The 17,805-nt window shown below is 52.5% G+C and overlaps 2 protein-coding genes across 6 annotated transcripts in view; one reads left to right on the forward strand and one right to left on the reverse strand.

The window, feature by feature from the left end:
• Positions 1–3,672, forward strand: part of Otof (otoferlin) — a 99,896-nt gene extending 96,224 nt beyond the window's left edge. For 3 of the 5 annotated variants that reach the window (XM_059248365.1, XM_059248364.1, XM_059248367.1), the window contains 3 exons: positions 624–802; positions 910–1,010; positions 3,492–3,672. In XM_059248365.1, coding sequence (XP_059104348.1) covers positions 624–802; positions 910–1,010; positions 3,492–3,672 — 461 coding nt within the window. Of the gene's footprint in view, positions 1–623; positions 803–909; positions 1,011–1,467; positions 1,671–3,491 lie in introns of those variants that run through there. The other 2 variants (XM_059248363.1, XM_059248366.1) reach the window with 1 other exon arrangement.
• Positions 3,673–4,672: 1,000 nt separating this feature from the next.
• Drc1 (dynein regulatory complex subunit 1) overlaps positions 4,673–17,805 on the reverse strand; it is a 33,639-nt gene continuing 20,506 nt past the window's right edge. The window contains exons 8-17 of the mRNA XM_059248463.1: positions 16,207–16,346; positions 15,875–15,988; positions 15,353–15,585; positions 12,225–12,325; positions 11,198–11,287; positions 10,410–10,496; positions 7,191–7,459; positions 6,836–6,979; positions 6,446–6,548; positions 4,673–4,873 (exon numbers count right to left, since the gene is read on the reverse strand). Coding sequence (XP_059104446.1) covers positions 4,817–4,873; positions 6,446–6,548; positions 6,836–6,979; positions 7,191–7,459; positions 10,410–10,496; positions 11,198–11,287; positions 12,225–12,325; positions 15,353–15,585; positions 15,875–15,988; positions 16,207–16,346 — 1,338 coding nt within the window. The 3' untranslated portion in view covers positions 4,673–4,816. The remainder of the gene's footprint in view (positions 4,874–6,445; positions 6,549–6,835; positions 6,980–7,190; positions 7,460–10,409; positions 10,497–11,197; positions 11,288–12,224; positions 12,326–15,352; positions 15,586–15,874; positions 15,989–16,206; positions 16,347–17,805) is intronic.

Genomic DNA, 17,805 nt, shown 5'->3' on the forward strand with positions numbered 1-17,805 from the left:
GCAAGGCCTAGGGCCCAGAACGTAGGGGCGGGGGTGGGCAGGCTGAGTCCATGGGAAGGGGAGTCCACCTAGTCCCCAGAGTCAGACATAGCACACGGGGATCTTGCCTCTCCAAGAATCTGCCCAGTTACTACTTTTCGTTTGATTTTTGGTTTTTTTTTTTTTGAGACAGGGTTTCTCTGAGTAATTTTGGTGCCTGTCCTGGATCTCGCTCTGTAGACCAGGCTGGCCTCGAACTCACAGAGATCCGCCTGGCTTTGCCTCCCAAGTGGTGGCATTAAAGGCGTATGCCACCACTACCCGGCCCCAGCTACTTCTTAGGGCCATAACTGGAGCAACCAGGAACTCTGGGTACACTAGGAAGGCAGGATATAAATACTGGTGGAAGCCAGCAAGGATCCCTAAGGAGGCAGATTTCCCTGGGCCTCAGGGTACCAAGCTCTACCTGCATCTGCAAGCCTGGATTTGGTACAGCATGGTCAGTAGATGGACAGCAGCCGGGATGAGGGTGGCTGATGCCTAGAGACACTCTAAGCTAAGAGCCCCAGCAACGGAGCAGGGGTGGAAAGGAAGGAGGCAGGGCAGTCCCCGCCCACCCAAAACTGACTCTGATGTTGCCGCAGGGGCCATTGAGCTGGACCTGAACCGGTTCCCGAGGGGCGCGAAGACAGCCAAGCAGTGTACCATGGAGATGGCCACCGGGGAGGTGGATGTACCCCTGGTTTCCATCTTTAAGCAGAAGCGCGTCAAAGGCTGGTGGCCCCTCCTGGCCCGAAATGAGAATGATGAGTTTGAGCTCACAGTGGGTACCGCTTCCTGCTCGGGTGTAGACCTACACGGGCCAGGCTGGGCCACGGAGGGTCTAGCACCATGGCCTAGACACTGGAACTCTTCTGTCCTTTCCCTCAGGGCAAAGTGGAGGCGGAGCTACACTTACTAACAGCAGAGGAAGCTGAGAAGAATCCGGTGGGCCTGGCCCGCAATGAACCGGACCCCCTAGAAAAACCCAAGTGAGTGTCCTGCCTGCCTAGACTCCCGGACTCACTGCGTCATGGGGGGAGGGGGGCAGAAAAGAGGGCCCAGACCCTTCTAGTCTTCTTGTCCCGACTCCACGGGGACCAATTTGTCCCCTCCTGGGCCACATCACAGGGGGAGCCCCTTCCTTCCACCCTGAAGTCTACCTCCCCCCTCTGAACCAAAGGAAGAGCTGGCTGCAAAAGCAAGCTTTTCCTTTCCCGGGAAGCCTCCCCTGACCACGCCCCCCACCCAACCCCAGTCCTGCAGTGATATGGGTTCTCCCTAGTTTTTGACAAAGACAAGCACTCCAATGGTGGCCAGATTCGGTGGCCCGACAGGTGTCAGACACTCAGCTTGGTGCCGGTGGGCTTCCTCAGCGTAGGCTTCTTGCCAAGCCCGTTCCTACCCCTGACTTCTCTCTATGCCCCTCTGCTCTTCCCAATGCCCCAGTCGGCCCGACACCAGCTTCATCTGGTTCTTGAACCCTCTCAAGTCTGCCCGCTACTTCCTGTGGCACACCTATCGCCGGCTGCTCCTCAAGTTCCTGCTCCTGCTCCTCTTCCTGCTGCTGCTCGCTCTGTTTCTCTACTCTCTGCCTGGCTACCTAGCCAAGAAGATCCTCGGGGCCTGAGCCCCGCCATAGCCTCCTGCACCCGGTACTTCTTCCTTCTGCCTCTGGACAAGGGCTGGTCAACATGTTGGGACACACTCAAAACACACAAGTTCATATGTGCGCGCGCACATACAGAAGCACCCTCGTGCGCATACACAGACGATCACAAGCACATATGGGCATCCACATAAACATGCACTGCAACTTTCAAACCTTCAAAACCTAATCATTCTCAGAACCAGAAATGGCTATTTTGTATTATTGAGGCCCAAGAGGAGAAATAGCTTGACCAAGATCACCTGGCTAGGTAGCACTGGGTCCCCAGCCCAGGTGCCAAACTGCCAGAGTCCAGTGTCCACCAACTACAGCAGCATAGTTCTCAGACTCCACTCCAGTTCCACAGGCAGGAGGAAGCTGAGACGTGGGCCAGGGCCATACAGGGGCAGGGTTTAGCTCGGGTTAGCCAGCTGTTCTGAAAACTCTTCCTCCTCGTGTGAGAGGCCTCCCTGGGCACAGCTGGTTCCTACCCCCGAGACAGTTGTCCTGCTAGGGAAAACATTTTAGCTGACATCAGCTGAGGACCATGTCCCTGCAGGCTCTGAGATTCACCAGCACTTCCCCACTTCACTGGTTCCCTAAGTGCAGGAAGTAGGAATTCCTATTAAGCCATCTTCTTATTAATGGGGAAACTGAGGCTCAAAGAGTCTAACTTGCCCACAATTGCTAGAAATAGAAGTGTAGGCACCCTGGACCCACATCCCTGCCCTGTTGCCCCACTTACAATGAGGGTATGGTCCACATCCTTCGAGAGATGGGCCAGTTGTTTGAAAAAGTATATTCAGAAGCTGTGGAGAAGGCTCAGTAGTTGAGTGTTCGCTACACAAGCATAAGGATCTGAGTTCGAATCCCCAGCGCTCACATAAAAAGCTAGGGCATGGCTGTACCTGGACCTGAAACACAGGAGGATTTCTGGGGCTTGTTGGCTGCCAAGTTCAGAGAGACCCTCTCTTAAGGAGAGTGATACAGCAGGACCCACTACAGCCCCCTCTGGCCTCCATGCATGTGCGCATGTGTGCCCACTGACACACACACACACACACACACACACACACCCAGCACGTTGATTTTATACTGTGGCATTTTATGGAGCCTGCTGATCTTGTGGCACACGTTGCGGACCGTGGAGGTTGACAAGGGGACCTTGGCGAGGAAACTCTGCAGAAGGCAGGGCCTGTTAGCACCCTGATGGTGGGCGGGCCGGAAAGGGTTAGGCACGTCACTCAAGCTGCTTGAATGCTTGCTGCTAGACATTCTCTGTTGGTTTATCAGAGAGGGAGAGTTTGAGGACTAGGGATGGGATGGAGCTCAGCTGGTGGAATGGTTGCCCAGCAATGCAGAAAGCCTTGGGTTCAATGCCCAGCGATACCTAAACCACAGGTAGCGATGCAGGCCTGTAATCCCAGCTCTCAGTAGAGGCATGCAGATAAGCCAAAAGTCATCCGTGGCTACACAGTACAAGGCCAGCCTAGGATAACTGAGACCTTGTCTCAGGCTCAGCAGGCAGGCTGAGCAATTCTGAGTTCCTGAGCCTATGGGGAGACAGGAGCCTGCATGATGGAATGAATGCTAAGTACAAGATCTCAAGAACACCGTGCATGGCCTAGTGAGCTGTCCCTGACAAAACTGCCTCCTAGGCTCAGGGCAGAGCTGGGGCAGCAGAGGCCTCACAGAGCGGACACAGCTTAAAAGCTTGCAGGCTGATACTAGCTATGGACTCCGCCCTGGCTCTAGCCCTCACTCTGCCTGTGGCTGGCTCATGCCTGCTGTCTGACGGGCCCCTCCCTCCTTCTCCCCACCCTAGCCGGCCTGACACAGCCTTCGTCTGGTTCCTGAACCCACTCAAGTCTATCAAGTACCTCATCTGCACCCGGTACAAGTGGTTGATCATCAAGATCGTGCTGGCCTTGCTGGGGCTGCTGATGCTGGGCCTCTTCCTCTACAGCCTCCCAGGCTACATGGTCAAGAAGCTCCTAGGGGCATGAAGCATCCCCTGCCCCGCCCCGCCCTGCCATCCCTCCAGGAGATGCTTCATTTGCCTTCCCTCGCCTGGACTCTCTCCCAACTCCCTGAGGAGCCCTCCCACCCCTGCCAGCCTTGAGCAAGACACCTGCTTGCTGGGCTGCCATCCCCACCCCACACCCAAACTGCTGCTTGCCCGGTCTTGCCCCAGTCCTGCCTGGGGTTTGGAGCACAGCTGGAATCGGTGGCGTCCAAAAGCAGACACCTTCGAAGGTGTCATGCTTCCTCTGCCCAACTCTGAGAGTGACAGGGGCCCAACCCTCCCTTGGGTTAAGGCTCCAGTGAAATTAACCAAGGAACGTGGGGCAATGCTCAAAGCTTTGATAAGTAGGAACGAGCGGGGAAGCACCAGAAGCCACGCACCTCTCTCCAAAGTAGCCAGCTGCTCCTGCGCATGCTCTCCCTTTGGCGGCGGATCCTTCCCACGGGCTGTAGCCTAGCCTGAGGCTTCCCATTGTCCAGGGCTTCCTCTGCCGAGGCCAGTGTGTGCCAGCCAGTACGCAAGGTCCAAGAGTGAACCCGGTGTCCTAGCCGCCCAGCAGGCAGCCCTGTCGAGCCTGATGGCAGCCACAGCCAGGAATCTACGAATGCTCTCCCTCGGCCTCCGAGAGTCTGCTGCTTGCTTTTCCTTTCTTGAGTGTGATTTTTCTCTTAATAAAATAAACCCTGAGACCGAAGTGGAGCATGTGGAGGAAGGGTTTGTGAGGGGATGGTAAGACTCTTTGTAACTCGGGTGGAGCGACATTTCAGGTAGGCTTCAGGCCCAGGGTTGCTGATGGAAGAGCCCCCCCCCCCCAGTCCAGAGGGCACACACCATGGTGGGACCCAGAGGCCCCAAAGCGGGGAGAACATCCTGAAGGCACACAACTCCAAAGCCCCAGGCTCCTCCCAGAGAGGCCAGCATTTTCCCAAGAGCAGAAAGGGAGCCGAGTGCTAGTCTCGTCTCCTTAAAGGCATTAGGCCTAAGCTTTCAAAGACTTTATTAGAACTGTGGGGACCGTGGCTGCCTAATTTTGGCAGGCAGATACAGCTCTGGAAAACCCAGGGTGGGTCCAGGCTCTCGGGTGACAGGTGGGGACTCTAGACACCAGGCTTGCACACACATCTCTACTTTGTGGGCATCCGGAAGCTTTGGGTTGGAGGAATCTGCAGTTCAGTATTTACCTGGAAATTAGAGGGTGGAGGTCATTCTCTGGCTTTCTGGGACGGCTCAAGGGCAGGTAGATGCTGGCTCCCCCACAGTCCCACCCCTGTAAACAGTGCTTCTCCAAAGCAGAGAGGACTCCAGTCCAGAGGGTGCCAGGGCTTCCTGCTTGACGTCAGGGAGTGACTTCCAGTAGCGTTCTTTCCCCACCCATCCCCTTAAACCTCTCCTCTCCCCTCTCTATTGTTTCCTCAGTCTATCCGCGCCCCTCCCCCCTCGTCTCCATCCTCTTGTACACAGACACATCCATGCAAACGGGGGCCATTTGTCTCCAAATGTCTTGAGTCCTGGCATGGGCCAAGAAGCCTGCATGATGCCAAGATTCACCCCACCTACCTTCCAGGTGTGGCCTGGGGCCTGAGACGGGGTTGGAGCCATACATCCCCTACACTTGGACAAGGGACTGGAGAATGTCATGGCCCTCTTGGCCTGGGACTCAGCACCACCCTGAAAGTATCACTCCACAGCCACAGGGTATGTGCAGCCAGGTCACAGGACTTCCCCTTCCTCCCCTGGCCAGTCCATGGGAACGAGTTACAGTTGTCCCTGGATGGGGACACCCCAGCAGCACAGAATCTGCTCCCCACTCACAGAGACCCTCAGTCATAGCCTAGGAAGCCGGTCCGGCAGAGGGGGAGAAACTCAATGCTCTTGGGAGCTTCACCAGATCTCCAGGCTTGCTTTTCTTTTTGAACCAGGGAGGACAGTTTCTGCCCAGCTCCCTGGCAGGTTGTTAGGACTATACAACCCCTAGGGCGGTTCTGGGACCTGGAAGCTACTTCTGGACTTGGTACTGTTCTTTAAAAAGGAGTCATTATGGCCAGGCATGGTGGCGCACGCCTTTGATCCCAGCACTTGGGAAGCAGAGGTAGGTGGATCTCTGTGAGTTTGAGGCCAGCCTGGTCTACAGAGTGAGTTCCAGGACACCCAGGGCTATGTAGAGAGATGATCTTCCTGCCAAGCCTGACTTCCTAGTCCTATCCCTGGGACCCACATGGTGGAAGAAGAAAATTGACTCCCCAAAGCTGTCCTCTGATCTCCACATGTGTGCCATGGTATGTATACACGTGTACACACACACACATGTACACACACACACACACACAGAGAGACAGAGAGCCTGAACTACAACGTTCAAGCTGAGAGAAGGGGAGTGGAGCAGATGTAGCTCAGTTTGTAGAGCGCCTGCCTAACATTCACGAGAGCCCTAGGCTTGATCCCCTGTACTGCACACACAGGGTGTGGTGCCTCATGCCTGTAATCCCAACTCCCCAAGATGAAAGCAGGATATTGGAACTGCAGGGTCATCCTTGGCTACATATGGAGTTTGAGGCCAGCCTAGGCTACCTGACACATGGCGTCAAAAAATTAAAACAAAATTAAAAATCAAAAGAGCAGTCACAACAGAGTGGTACCATGACATCAAAGGGACAGAGTTACAGGCTTTCTGGCCTCGACAGGACTTGCTGGCAACTGTCTCCTCCTGGGGTGCGGTTCCTGATCTTGCTCCGGCCCCACATCCTGACACTCACCTTGGCCTGGAGATACTGCTGCAGCAGAGACTGCATCTCGGCGTTCTGCTGCTCCAGGGAGTCATTCTCCATCAGCATCTTGGCCCTGTCCGTCAGCACGAGGCTGGGGGTGGGGCAGAGGAAGCAGGTTAGACAGAAGCCAGCTCGGTCTTCCATCCTCTATGGATTCGAAGCCAGGCCCTGGGTGCTTCTGCTCTGGCTGCAAGCAGAGGAAGAACTGGACATTTCCCTTTCTCCCAGGCTAGCAGGGACAGACAAGGAGACGGGGACTAGAGGTGCCGCCACCTGCCACCTCAAACCGTGTGAGCATGGGAGACACAACTGTGGCTCCGGACAGAATTGTCCCCATAGACCACCCGGCTCCCAGCCCTTCCAAGCTCTGGTACTGACTAATATTTCTCCAAGGCCTTGTACAGCGCATCCCAGAGGCTCTGCTTGGAGAAAGGGATAACATTGGCCAGGGATTCCCAGTACTCGGTGTCCTTGGAGTTATCTCGAACTTCCTTCTTCACTCTCAGGACTGGCCGAGTGTCCCTGAAAGTCAAAACCAGATGGTACTGAAGTCAGTCATATACTTGATGTTAAAAAAAAAAAAAAAAAAAAAAAATTGTGTGTGCGCGCACGCGCATGTGTGCATGTACGTATTCACTGCCCCTTTTCCATTAACTCGCCACTGATTGCCTCCCAGCCTCCCAGTCCCTGGGTCTCAGGCAAGTCCTCCAATCACTACCGCACCGCTGCATACTTGGGTTTCTTCAGCCCCATGACAAAGGCCTCCAGAATCTTGAGAACATCGTTGGGGTGGATGAGCCTGGGGGAAGCCTGGTCTTCCTCCTCTCTCAACATCCTGCCCACAAGGCTCTCGTTGTCGCCTCCGTGGACCCCCTGCTCTGTGGGCTCCAGCTCCGATTTGGACACCATGCTCTTCCTGTCCACCTGGGACATCACGCTCAAACGCTCCAGCTGGGACATCAGGCTTGTGCGCGCTGTGTTGGTTTGAATGGAGGTGCTGTACTGGAGAGAGGGACATGGTTGACGGAATGGAGGTGCTGTACTGGAGAGAGGGACATGGTTGACGGAATGGAGGTGCTGTACTGGAGAGAGGGACATGGTTGACGGAATGGAGGTGCTGTACTGGAGAGAGGGACATGGTTGGCGGAATGGAGGTGCTGTGCTGGAGAGGGAAGGACATGGTTGACGGAATGGAGGTGCTGTACTGGAGAGAGGGACATGGTTGACGGAATGGAGGTGCTGTACTGGAGAGAGGGACATGGTTGGCGGAATGGAGGTGCTGTGCTGGAGAGGGAAGGACATGGTTGACGGAATGGAGGTGCCGTACTGGAGAGAGGGACAAGGTTGGCTGTGCGCTGGTGATTCTCAAACACGCCGTGACAAGAAACAGGAGAAGAAACCAAAGCAAGCTTCCAGAAAACTTGCAGATGGACACACTTACATAAAGACAGAAGGCAGGCAGGTGAGTAAAGGGGGTACACAGGGCCCTGAAATGAGCGCTGTACTCTGTCTCTGAATCCAGGTCACAGGTGTTCGCTGTATTGATAGTCATGTGATCCAATGCTATAAATACCCTTTGACTCATAATACAGAATCAACTCTGGTATAACTTTTAAATTTAAATAGTCTTTCTCTTACTGTCTCCCAATCCCAGCTCATTCAGTTTACCTTTCCACAGGTAAACCAGTGTTAGCAACCTTCCTATGCAGCAAGTGTGTCCCCTGGGGTGGGGTGGGGTGGGGAATAAAAGCTATTTTTGAGACACGATCTTGTTATAGAGCTCAGGCTGGTCTCAAACTCATGATCCCCCTGCCTCAGCTGGGGATTCCAAGTGCACGCCACTGCACTCAGCAAAAAAAGCGTGTCTCTGACCAAACCCGAATATACCTTCCCTCCCTGTTTTTAATTACAATTATTTATTTGTGGGGGAGGGGCACGTGGGTGGAGCTCAGAGGACAACTTGTGGAAGTCTGCTGTCACTCACCACGCAGGTCCCAGAAACTCAGTCCAGGCTGCTGGGCTTGGTGGCAATGGGCCTCTACCTACCCAGCCACAGTTCTGGCTTCCTTGCTGTCTTTATATAAATCTTTGTACATGTTCTGTACTTTGCCTTTTTCACAGACCAACCAACCTTATGGATTTTTCATATAATCATAAAAGAACTTCCTTGGTCTTTGTTTTGTACATAGTAGTGTCCCATTGTGTGAGTGCCCCGTGAGTTATTAAATACATTCCTTGGGGGCTGGAGAGATGGCTCAGAGGTTAAGAGCACTGATTGCACTTCCAGAGGTCCTGAGTTCAATTCCCAGCAACCACATGGTGGCTCACAACCATCTGTAATGAGATCTGGTGCCCTCTTCTGTATACATAATAAATAAATAAATAAATAAATAAATAAATAAATAAATAAATAAATAAAATACATTCCTTAAGCATGAAATTCTCCTGTTTCAAATAATGTTGCAATTTTAAAAAAAAAAAAAAAAGAACCATAATATAGGGGCTGGAGAGATGGCTCAGTGGTTAAGAACACTGGCTGCTCTTCCAGAGAACTGGGATTCGATTCCCACAGGGCAGCTCATAATTGCCTGTAACTCCAGTTTCAGGAGATCTGACACTTTCACAGAGACATACATACAAGCAAAACACAAAAGCACATGCAATAAATTATTTTTAGAAAACTATAATATACATTTAGTTTCAACTGCATTAGGAAGCGTATCCAGGAGCATACCTTTATCTCACCACTTGAAAGGTAGAGGTAGGAGAGTTTTAAGTTCAAGGTCATCCTCTGATACACAGAGTTTGAGACCAGCCTGGGCTACATAAGACCTTGTCTTAAAAAGAAAATAAGAAAGTCGACTGTATTAAGATCTAACTATAGAACAAAATCCTAGGAGATTTGTCAAGCGTATAGTTTGACGCTGTCAAACCGTCCTCAGGAAGGTGACAGCCATTACACTCCCACCAGGTCTTGAGTGTGCCAGCACGCAGTGCATCGGTTATGTGTTCGCAGACGTCAAGCTCTGCTGTTAACCCGACAGGCAGAAAGCAGCTGGGCAGTTCTCGCTTGTGCGGCCCTTCTTACAAGGAAAGCCGATGGCGTGTTAAAAGTTGCCTGTCCTGGTCCAGGTGTGGTGATGCACACTTGTCATCCCAGACTTAAGATGGTGATGGAGGAAGACTGTACGAGTTTGAGGACAGCCTGAGCTCGATAATGAGACTGTCCCACCCCCGCCTCCTCCTCCATGTACTGAGATAGCAGGCCTGCATCGCCATGCACAGTTGATGTAGTGCTATGGATCAAACCCAGGGCTTCATGCAGGCTAGGCAAGTACCTTCCAAAGAAGCTGCATTCCCCAGCCCTTCCTTGGGCACTCTCTTTCTGAAGGCTGTCAGGAAACTCCCCCTGGCGCTACTACCACTAAAAACATTTTTAAATTAAACGCTTGTAGCTTTGAACGTGACTCTCCAGAATAGCTGCTCTTTGCGTCTTATACTGAAATTATTTACAACAGAATATTCACAGTGCTACAAATGAGCCCAGTGTGATGGATCAAATATGTAGAGAGTGACGCATTCAGATTTCACAGTGGTTAAAGTCTGGTTTTGAAGAAGGCCCAGGAAGAGAGCCCTTGGGCCTCAATATAGAGCAACATCTCATCCCTCCCCCAGGCACTCTGCCCTTTGCAAATAGAAAAAGTAATAGTTAAACCAATGCTATTAGCCATTCCCGGCATAGACACCCCCAACTCCCCGCAGACCCAGTGCCCACTCCACCATATTCCCCAAATAGCTACAAGAGAGGAAGACACAGGGGAGGAATGTGCCTTGTCAGAACGCAGGGCATGCGTCACAGACAGGGGCGGAGTGAAAAGACAGCCAGGACCCCCGTGGGGAAGCAAAACCTCTGGAGGAATGAAACGCTCCCCTCAGCGGCACCCTGTCCAACCTGAGCAGAGGATAATCGGTGTGCTCGGTACTGAAGGAAGAAGTTCACCAGCTTGTACAGGTCATCCTCACTTTCAATTCCCAGGGCCTGGGGAGGAAACAAACATGGCCGCTCAGAGGCCTCACCAAACGGGCCGTGAACTCGGGGCGCTCATAGGCCCTCAGCTCCTCTGAACCAGAGTCAGCGGCTCCCCTCAGCATCCCTGGAGCCCAAATAGAAAGTCCAGGGTGAGAGCTGGAAGATGGAGTGAAGTGGAACCATCGGAACACTGGAGCAAAGCCCAGAGTCAGGAGGGGGGTCTACACATCATGACCCCAAGAGGGGAGGGGGTCTACACATCATGACCCCAAGAGGGGAGGGAGGTCTACACATCATGACCCCAAGAGGGGAGGGAGGTCTACACATCATGACCCCAAGGGGGGAAGGGGGTCCACACATCATGACCCCAAGAGGGAAGGGGGGTCCACACATCATGACCCCAAGAGGGGAGGGGGGTCCACACATCATGACCCCAAGAGGGGAGGGGGTCTACACATCATGACCCCAAGAGGGGAGGGGGGTCCACACATCATGACCCCAAGGGGGGAGGGGGGCCCACACATCATGACCCCAAGGGGGGAGGGGGGCCCACACATCATGACACCAAAGCCAAACTGAAGTTGAAGGAAGGCAGTGATAGTGAGCCCAGGAAGGCCTGGGAGACTCTGGCGTAGTCTCGGGGTTGAGGTAACACTGAGAAAACAAGTTCTGACCCCCACCTCACGTCCTCTCCGCCCAGAGGGACTCACAGAGAAGATGGCGTCCAACCTCAGCAGATAGCATTCACTCTTCTCCAGGGGGAGGAGCAGGCTCAGCAGTTTGCTCTCTATGAGGAAACCCTGAGGAGAAAAGGAAGGTGGGGTCCCCCCGTCAGAGCCAGGCTTCAGGAACAAGGCACAGGATCTGCAGCCATCCGCAATGTGACGCTCCAGGGACAACGCCACGGAGCAGAACCTCTAACCGCGAGCCTTCGGGCAGTGGGGTCCTCAGTGAAGGCCCTCTGGGCATGCCTAAGCCAGGCTCAGGAGGCAAGGACAAAGTCAGTTCCCATCTTGGGTTTAGGCTGCCTTCCACCTCACCCACAAGCCACTGGACAAACACCCGAGTCTCCACAGCGCTTTAAACAAGACGCATCCTCAGTGCCCACCTCACCCATTTTCCTCCAAATCGCTACAGAACCCAGAAGCAAGCACAGAAAAGAAGAACAGGGTGTGGAGGAGGAGTGAGCCACGTTGGAACACACGGCATGTAACACAGATGGGGTGGGGTAAGGAGAAGCCAAGTGCCACACTGAGCTGAGGAGGTCACGCTATCCAGCTGCATATGACAGAGGGGACCTGCCAGCTGACTCCTTCAGCAGGAGTGGCTTCAGCGGCACCAAAGAAAACTGCCCTGGCTGCCCCGGGGCCACTGAGGCTGAGCTACCACCTCATCTAAGAAACACCCATGAGATGTTGCAACAACTTAGCTCCAGCTGAGCCAGCTCCAACATGCCCTTCCTCTAAGTCCAATCATTGTTGCCAACACAGCGCAAACATTTTAGACCTGACAGAGCTGGAGAAAGGCCACCGTTGGTGCTGCCACAGCAGGGGCAGCCCTGGCAGGTGGATCAGTGGAAGGAAAAACGTTATTGTCAACCAGCCGCTGGCCCGCTGTGGGGGCAGTCATTGCCCACTAGGCCTCTCAGAGCACCGCCTTTCAAGTTCGCTCCCCGGGCCCCTCTCTGGGCAGGCCCGCCACTCCTGACTCCAGGCCACAGGGGCTCGGAGGCCTTACCGACTCGTCACACAGGAGCATCAAGATCCTTTTGGTAGTTTTCGCCGAGACTTGCTGGGGCAGGTCCATGTAAGACTCGTCTTCTGACATCTCCTCATCCTCTACAAGTGGGTCAGAGAAAGGGAGGAGGGGGAGGGTGGCTTCTTGGCCTGGTGGACTTCGAGAAGCAGAGGGGAGGCTTTCCCTGACCAAATGGGCCTCTTACTGCTCCTCGGTGGCCAATCGCATCTGAGTGCTGGAAAAATCCTACAGTGTGAGGACTAGAATTAGGGATGGATCAGAGCCCGACTAGAGACTCGGGACTGTCCCGGCCAGCCCAGAATGATGTATTTCCCCAAACTTCACCCACCTGGGGGCTTCATGCTTAGAGTCCAATCAGGAGCCCAGAAGTGAGATGAGAGTTTGAACCTATTTATTTGCCATTTGGAGATAGTCCTGGAGGCCAGTTACATGATTTCGAAACCCACAGAGATCGGGAGCAGTCGATTCAAAGAAAATGGTGGCTTCACAGAGAAACCCTGTCAACCAAGAACTGACAGCTGACAGCAGGAGCCAAACTTCTCTTAAAATGAGAAGAAAAGGGCTGGAGAGACAGTCTGGAGGTTAAGAGCGCTTGGTGCTCTTGTACAGGACCCGAGTTCAGGTCCCAGCACCTGAACAATATCAGTCTACAGCCACCTGGAACTCCAGCTCTAGGAGATCCAACGCCACCTTCTGGCGTCCTAAGGCATACACATGTAGCATACACTCACACATCATTTTTTGTAATTCAAGGGGGAAAAAAAAAAACAAAGAAAAACACACCAAAAAGAGAGAGAGAGAGAAACTACAATTTTAAAAATAAAAATGCCTTATCCCACCATTACCCTATTAATTCTTAATCAGAAAATAGGAGATAAAATCCTGGTATAATGGCTGATAAGATGGTTCAGTGAGTACAGGTGCTTGCCCCAAGCCTGACAACCTAAGACTGATTCCTGGGACCCACATGATGGATGGAGAGAACCAATTCCTGCAACTTGTCCTCTGATCCACATATGTGCTGTGGAACACACACTCACTCTCCCTCTCACTCACTCTCCCTCTCACTCTCCCTCTCACTCACTCTCCCTCTCACTCACTCTCCCTCTCACTCACTCTCCCTCTCACTCACTCTCCCTCTCACTCACTCTCCCTCTCACTCCCTCTCCCTCTCACTCCCTCTCACTCTCACTCCCTCTCACTCTCACTCCCTCTCACTCTCACTCCCTCTCACTCTCACTCCCTCTCACTCTCACTCCCTCTCACTCTCACTCCCTCTCACTCTCACTCCCTCTCACTCTCACTCCCTCTCACTCTCACTCCCTCTCACTCTCACTCCCTCTCACTCACTCTCCCTCTCACTCACTCTCCCTCTCACTCTCACTCCCTCTCACTCTCACTCCCTCTCACTCTCACTCCCTCTCACTCTCACTCCCTCTCACTCTCACTCCCTCTCACTCTCACTCCCTCTCACTCTCACTCCCTCTCACTCACTCACACTCACTCACATACTCACACTCACACATTATTATTATTATTATTATTATTATTATTATTATTTTGCTTTTTCAAGATAGGGTATAACAGCCCTGGCTGTCCTAGAACTCACTTTGTAGACTAGGCTGTGTGGTGATACTTGTAATCTAAGAAATAAAGCTTGCCTGAAGATCAGAGGACAGAGCCAGCCACAGAGTTAAACATAGAGGTCAGGCAGTGGTGGCACAAACCTTTAATCCTAGCACTCAGGAGGCAGAGATCTGTCTGGATCTCTGGGAGTTCAAGGCCACACTGGCTACATGAGATTGATCCAGTCTAGGAGAGAAACAGAGCCAGGCAGTGGTGGCACACACCTTAACCCCAGTATTTGGGAAGTACACACACGCTATTAATCCCAGCAGTAGGGAGGTTGAGATAGGAAGTGAAATGGCTGGGCAGAGAAAGACATATAAGGTATGAGGAGACAGGAATTAGGGAGGCCTTTCGGCTGAGGACTCAGGGGCATTCAGTTTGAGGATTTGTGGAGACAGGCTCGGCTGAGGAGCTGGCGAGGTGAGAAGTGGCTGTGGCTTGTTTCAGCATTTACTCCAATATCTGGCTCTGGATTTTTATTATAAGACCATTTAGAATTCATGCAACAAGGCTGGCCTCGAACTCACAGAGATCTACCTGCCTCTGCCTCCTGAATGTTGGGATTAAAGGCATGTGCCACCATGCCTGGCTATGAATTAGTATTTTTTGAAAATGACAAATCACCCAAGACTTACTGGTTATTCAAAGGGTAAGATAATTTCTATGATCTGGCACATGCCTGTAATCCTAAAACTTGGAAGGGAGAGGCAAGAGCATCAGGAGTCCAAGGCCAGCCTTGGCTACACAGAGTTTGAGGCCAGCTTGGGCCACATGAGACTCTCTCAAAGGGGGGAAAAAAAAAAAAGCATGATTCTGAGTCTCAGATAGCATACATGTTGAGACTAGGGACTTGAAAACATCTCTGTAGTGATTCCCAACAAGACAGCAAAGGCATCTGCCTGCTAACCCAGCGAACGTAGTTGTAGGGATCTGTCCCAACAATTTTCCAACAGAGAAAACAAAAAGACAAACAAACAGGGCTATTCACTCAGCAACAGGTGTAGTCCCCAAAGCCACCAGGCCTGTGGTGACCAGAGGGCTGATTGAGTGAATTCAGGCACAGAGTTAACGCGGTACCATGTGGAGAAAGAAGGGAATTTTTACTACAACCAATAATCTCCAGGGGTGTAGAAAATAAAGTAAGGGCTGTGGATAGCACACAGTGACTTCAGAGCATGCCTAACATGTGTGAGGTGCTGGGCACCACAAACAAAAAAAAGATGAAAGGAAGTATGTGTTTTTAATTTATTGTATGTGGGGGCACACATGTGTGGAGGTCAGAGGTCAACTCTGAGAGTCGGTCCTCTCCTTCTAAGATGTGGGTTCTAGGATTTGAACTCAAGATGTCAAGCTTGGCGGCAAGCTCCTTTACCCACCCGCTGGACCCTCTCACTAGCTCGCTACCGAGCATCCCTCCTGCTTTCCCCATGCCTGTGTTCTCAGAGGGCCCCTCAGTCTCCGTGGCTGTTTCCGGTCACCTGTCTGCAGCAGCAGCTCTTCCAGTATCTGTGTGACCGACTTGCGCTGCTGCAGGGAAATCGGCCCCACGTTCTTCAGGAACCAGTAGTCGGGCATCTGCCAGGGCAGCCCCAGGTGCTGGGTGCTGATGATGCTGTCCACATCGAAGGCTCTTTGCGCCAGCGCCTTGGCCTCTTCTTCGTTCATCAGCCAAATCTCCCGGAACTTCTCCGCGTCAATGACGGCGAAGTGTCTGCGAAGGAGGGTCCCTGAGCACAGCCACGGCTGACCCCCCCGAGGCCTGGGCCCTGGCCCCCTCCCCACACCTGTCCACAGGACAAGAACCTGAGGAAGAATTCCAAATCCCCAGCACCAGGACCCTGCGTGGTCTAAAATGCAGCTGTCGCAACGAGAAATGCAAGGGACAGAGGAACGGACAGCATGAGGGTGATCTCAAGTCTAACGGAATCGCTGCTCCCGCGCCCCTGCCAACTCCCCGTCCCACCATCGCCCCCACTCCAGGACAGGTCCCCCCCGGACACCTCATGGTTCTCTGTAGCCGTTTGTAGTCGGAGGCCAGGGTCTGGTTCTCCTCCTGGAACTGCTTTATCTGCTTGGCGTATTTTGCCCTCAGGTTGTTGAGGACGTCGTGCAGGCTGATTGACAGGAGGAAAGCGTGGTGGGGTAGCTAAGCGGGTGGGACGAAGGTGGTCCCCCTCTCACCCACCTGACTTCTTCTACCCCTTCAGGAGAAAGAAGTACTTAAGCCATCCCCGGGGACAGCACAGAAGCCGAGCTCCCTCCTGCTCTGCACGCTCACTCGCACGCACCGCTGGCACACACCGCTGGCACGCTCGCACGCTCGCCCACTCACCGGTTCAGCTTCCTCTTCTGCTGGGATTTGATCACAGTGCTCTCTTCATCCCTCTTCTTCAGCACTTGGAAGTTGTACTCTAACTTCTCTTGGTTGAGCTGGTAAGTTGCTTTCATCTGCTGAAGCTGTTGCTCGAGAATCTGGTGTACATTTTAAAAGTAAATACGCGCGCATGCGTACCGAGTTGGAACCTTAATGGTTTGTTCAAGTCATGCTCTAGAGGGACCTCAGGGGCATGCACCTCAACCTAAACTGGAAATTCTACCTATCAACACAGGGCTGGATTGCGACTGCTCCGTGGTTAAGAGCACGTGTTGCCATTACTGAGGACCGGGAGCCTGGTTTCCAGTACATATGTTGGGGGACCCAGTGCACTCTTCTGGCTTCTGCGGACACCTGCACACATATGTGCATACACACAGAGACGCACAAACAAGAATAAAAACAAAATAAATCTAGAAAAAAAAAAGGAAGTGTCGATAGAGGAGAAATAAAGGATAAATGGATAAAATATAAATCAATCATCCCACAACTAAACCTGCATACTCAAAGAGGAAAGTGTGTGTCGAGAATTTCCCAATTAACCCTGGTGCTTTGCTCCAGACCCTCTAATGGTATGAAAAAGCTGCCTTTAAAACACTAGAAAATGATTACCACAAAATCAGAATTTTCCTCAGTTTTCTTTTCCAGAGTAGCAGTATCAGTGGAAAGCATCTAGGCTCATGTAAGAGGACAGACATCATTATTTTTCTCAAGGGAGAAAGGATACAGCCCTCCGTGGTGGAAGGCATGTTGGTGGGTAGCTCCCTGGTAGTGGTAATATGGGCCAGCCTATTTACAGTGTGCAGAGATCAGTGTTAGCATTTGGGCATCTGCACTGGCCTGCCCTTAGGGTCCCGACAGGGTAGACCTCAGCTGCAGCCACTAAGAGCTCCTTCTGTGTGTATTCGCTATGTTTCCTTGTAAAAGGCGGGCCTTGACCACCTCTGGTCTCTCTCTTTCTCTTCCTTAGCCTCGACCCCAGGGACTGTTTCTGCTCCCTTCTCGCCCCTCCTCCCCCTCAATAAACTGCCCAGTGGGCCCTTTTGTAGGGTGTGACTCCTTCCTGCTGCTTTTAATCAGGGAGCAGAGAAAGGGGACAGGCATCTGACAGCTCAGTTTCTATCTTCTGTGTGACTAATATATGTCACACATTTTTTTTCTAGATGTTTCTGGGAAACCACTGTTGAAAAGTCATAGTCCCCATCTAGGTCTGAAACAGTAAGTACACATCCATGTTAAGACATTCAAGCCAGGTGGTGGTGGCACACGCCTTTTAATCCCAGCACTTGGGAGGCAGAGACAGGTGGATCTCTGTGAGTTCAAGGCCAGCCTGGACTACAGAGTGAGTTCCAGGACAGCCAGAGCTGTTACATAAAGAAACCTGTCTCAAAAAAAAAAAAAAAAAAAAAAAAAAAAAAAAAAAAAAAAAGGGGGCATTCGAAATAGGCAGAGGGTGCTATGGGAGCCACAGAGAGGAACACTTTCCTTCCTCAGTCAGAAGCCCTTGACCTCGAGAGACCAGGAATCAGCCCTGAGGAGACGGCATCCTCATGTCTG

Source organism: Peromyscus eremicus, chromosome 22 (assembly GCF_949786415.1).
Source record: "Peromyscus eremicus chromosome 22, PerEre_H2_v1, whole genome shotgun sequence".
NCBI lineage: Eukaryota > Metazoa > Chordata > Mammalia > Rodentia > Cricetidae > Peromyscus > Peromyscus eremicus.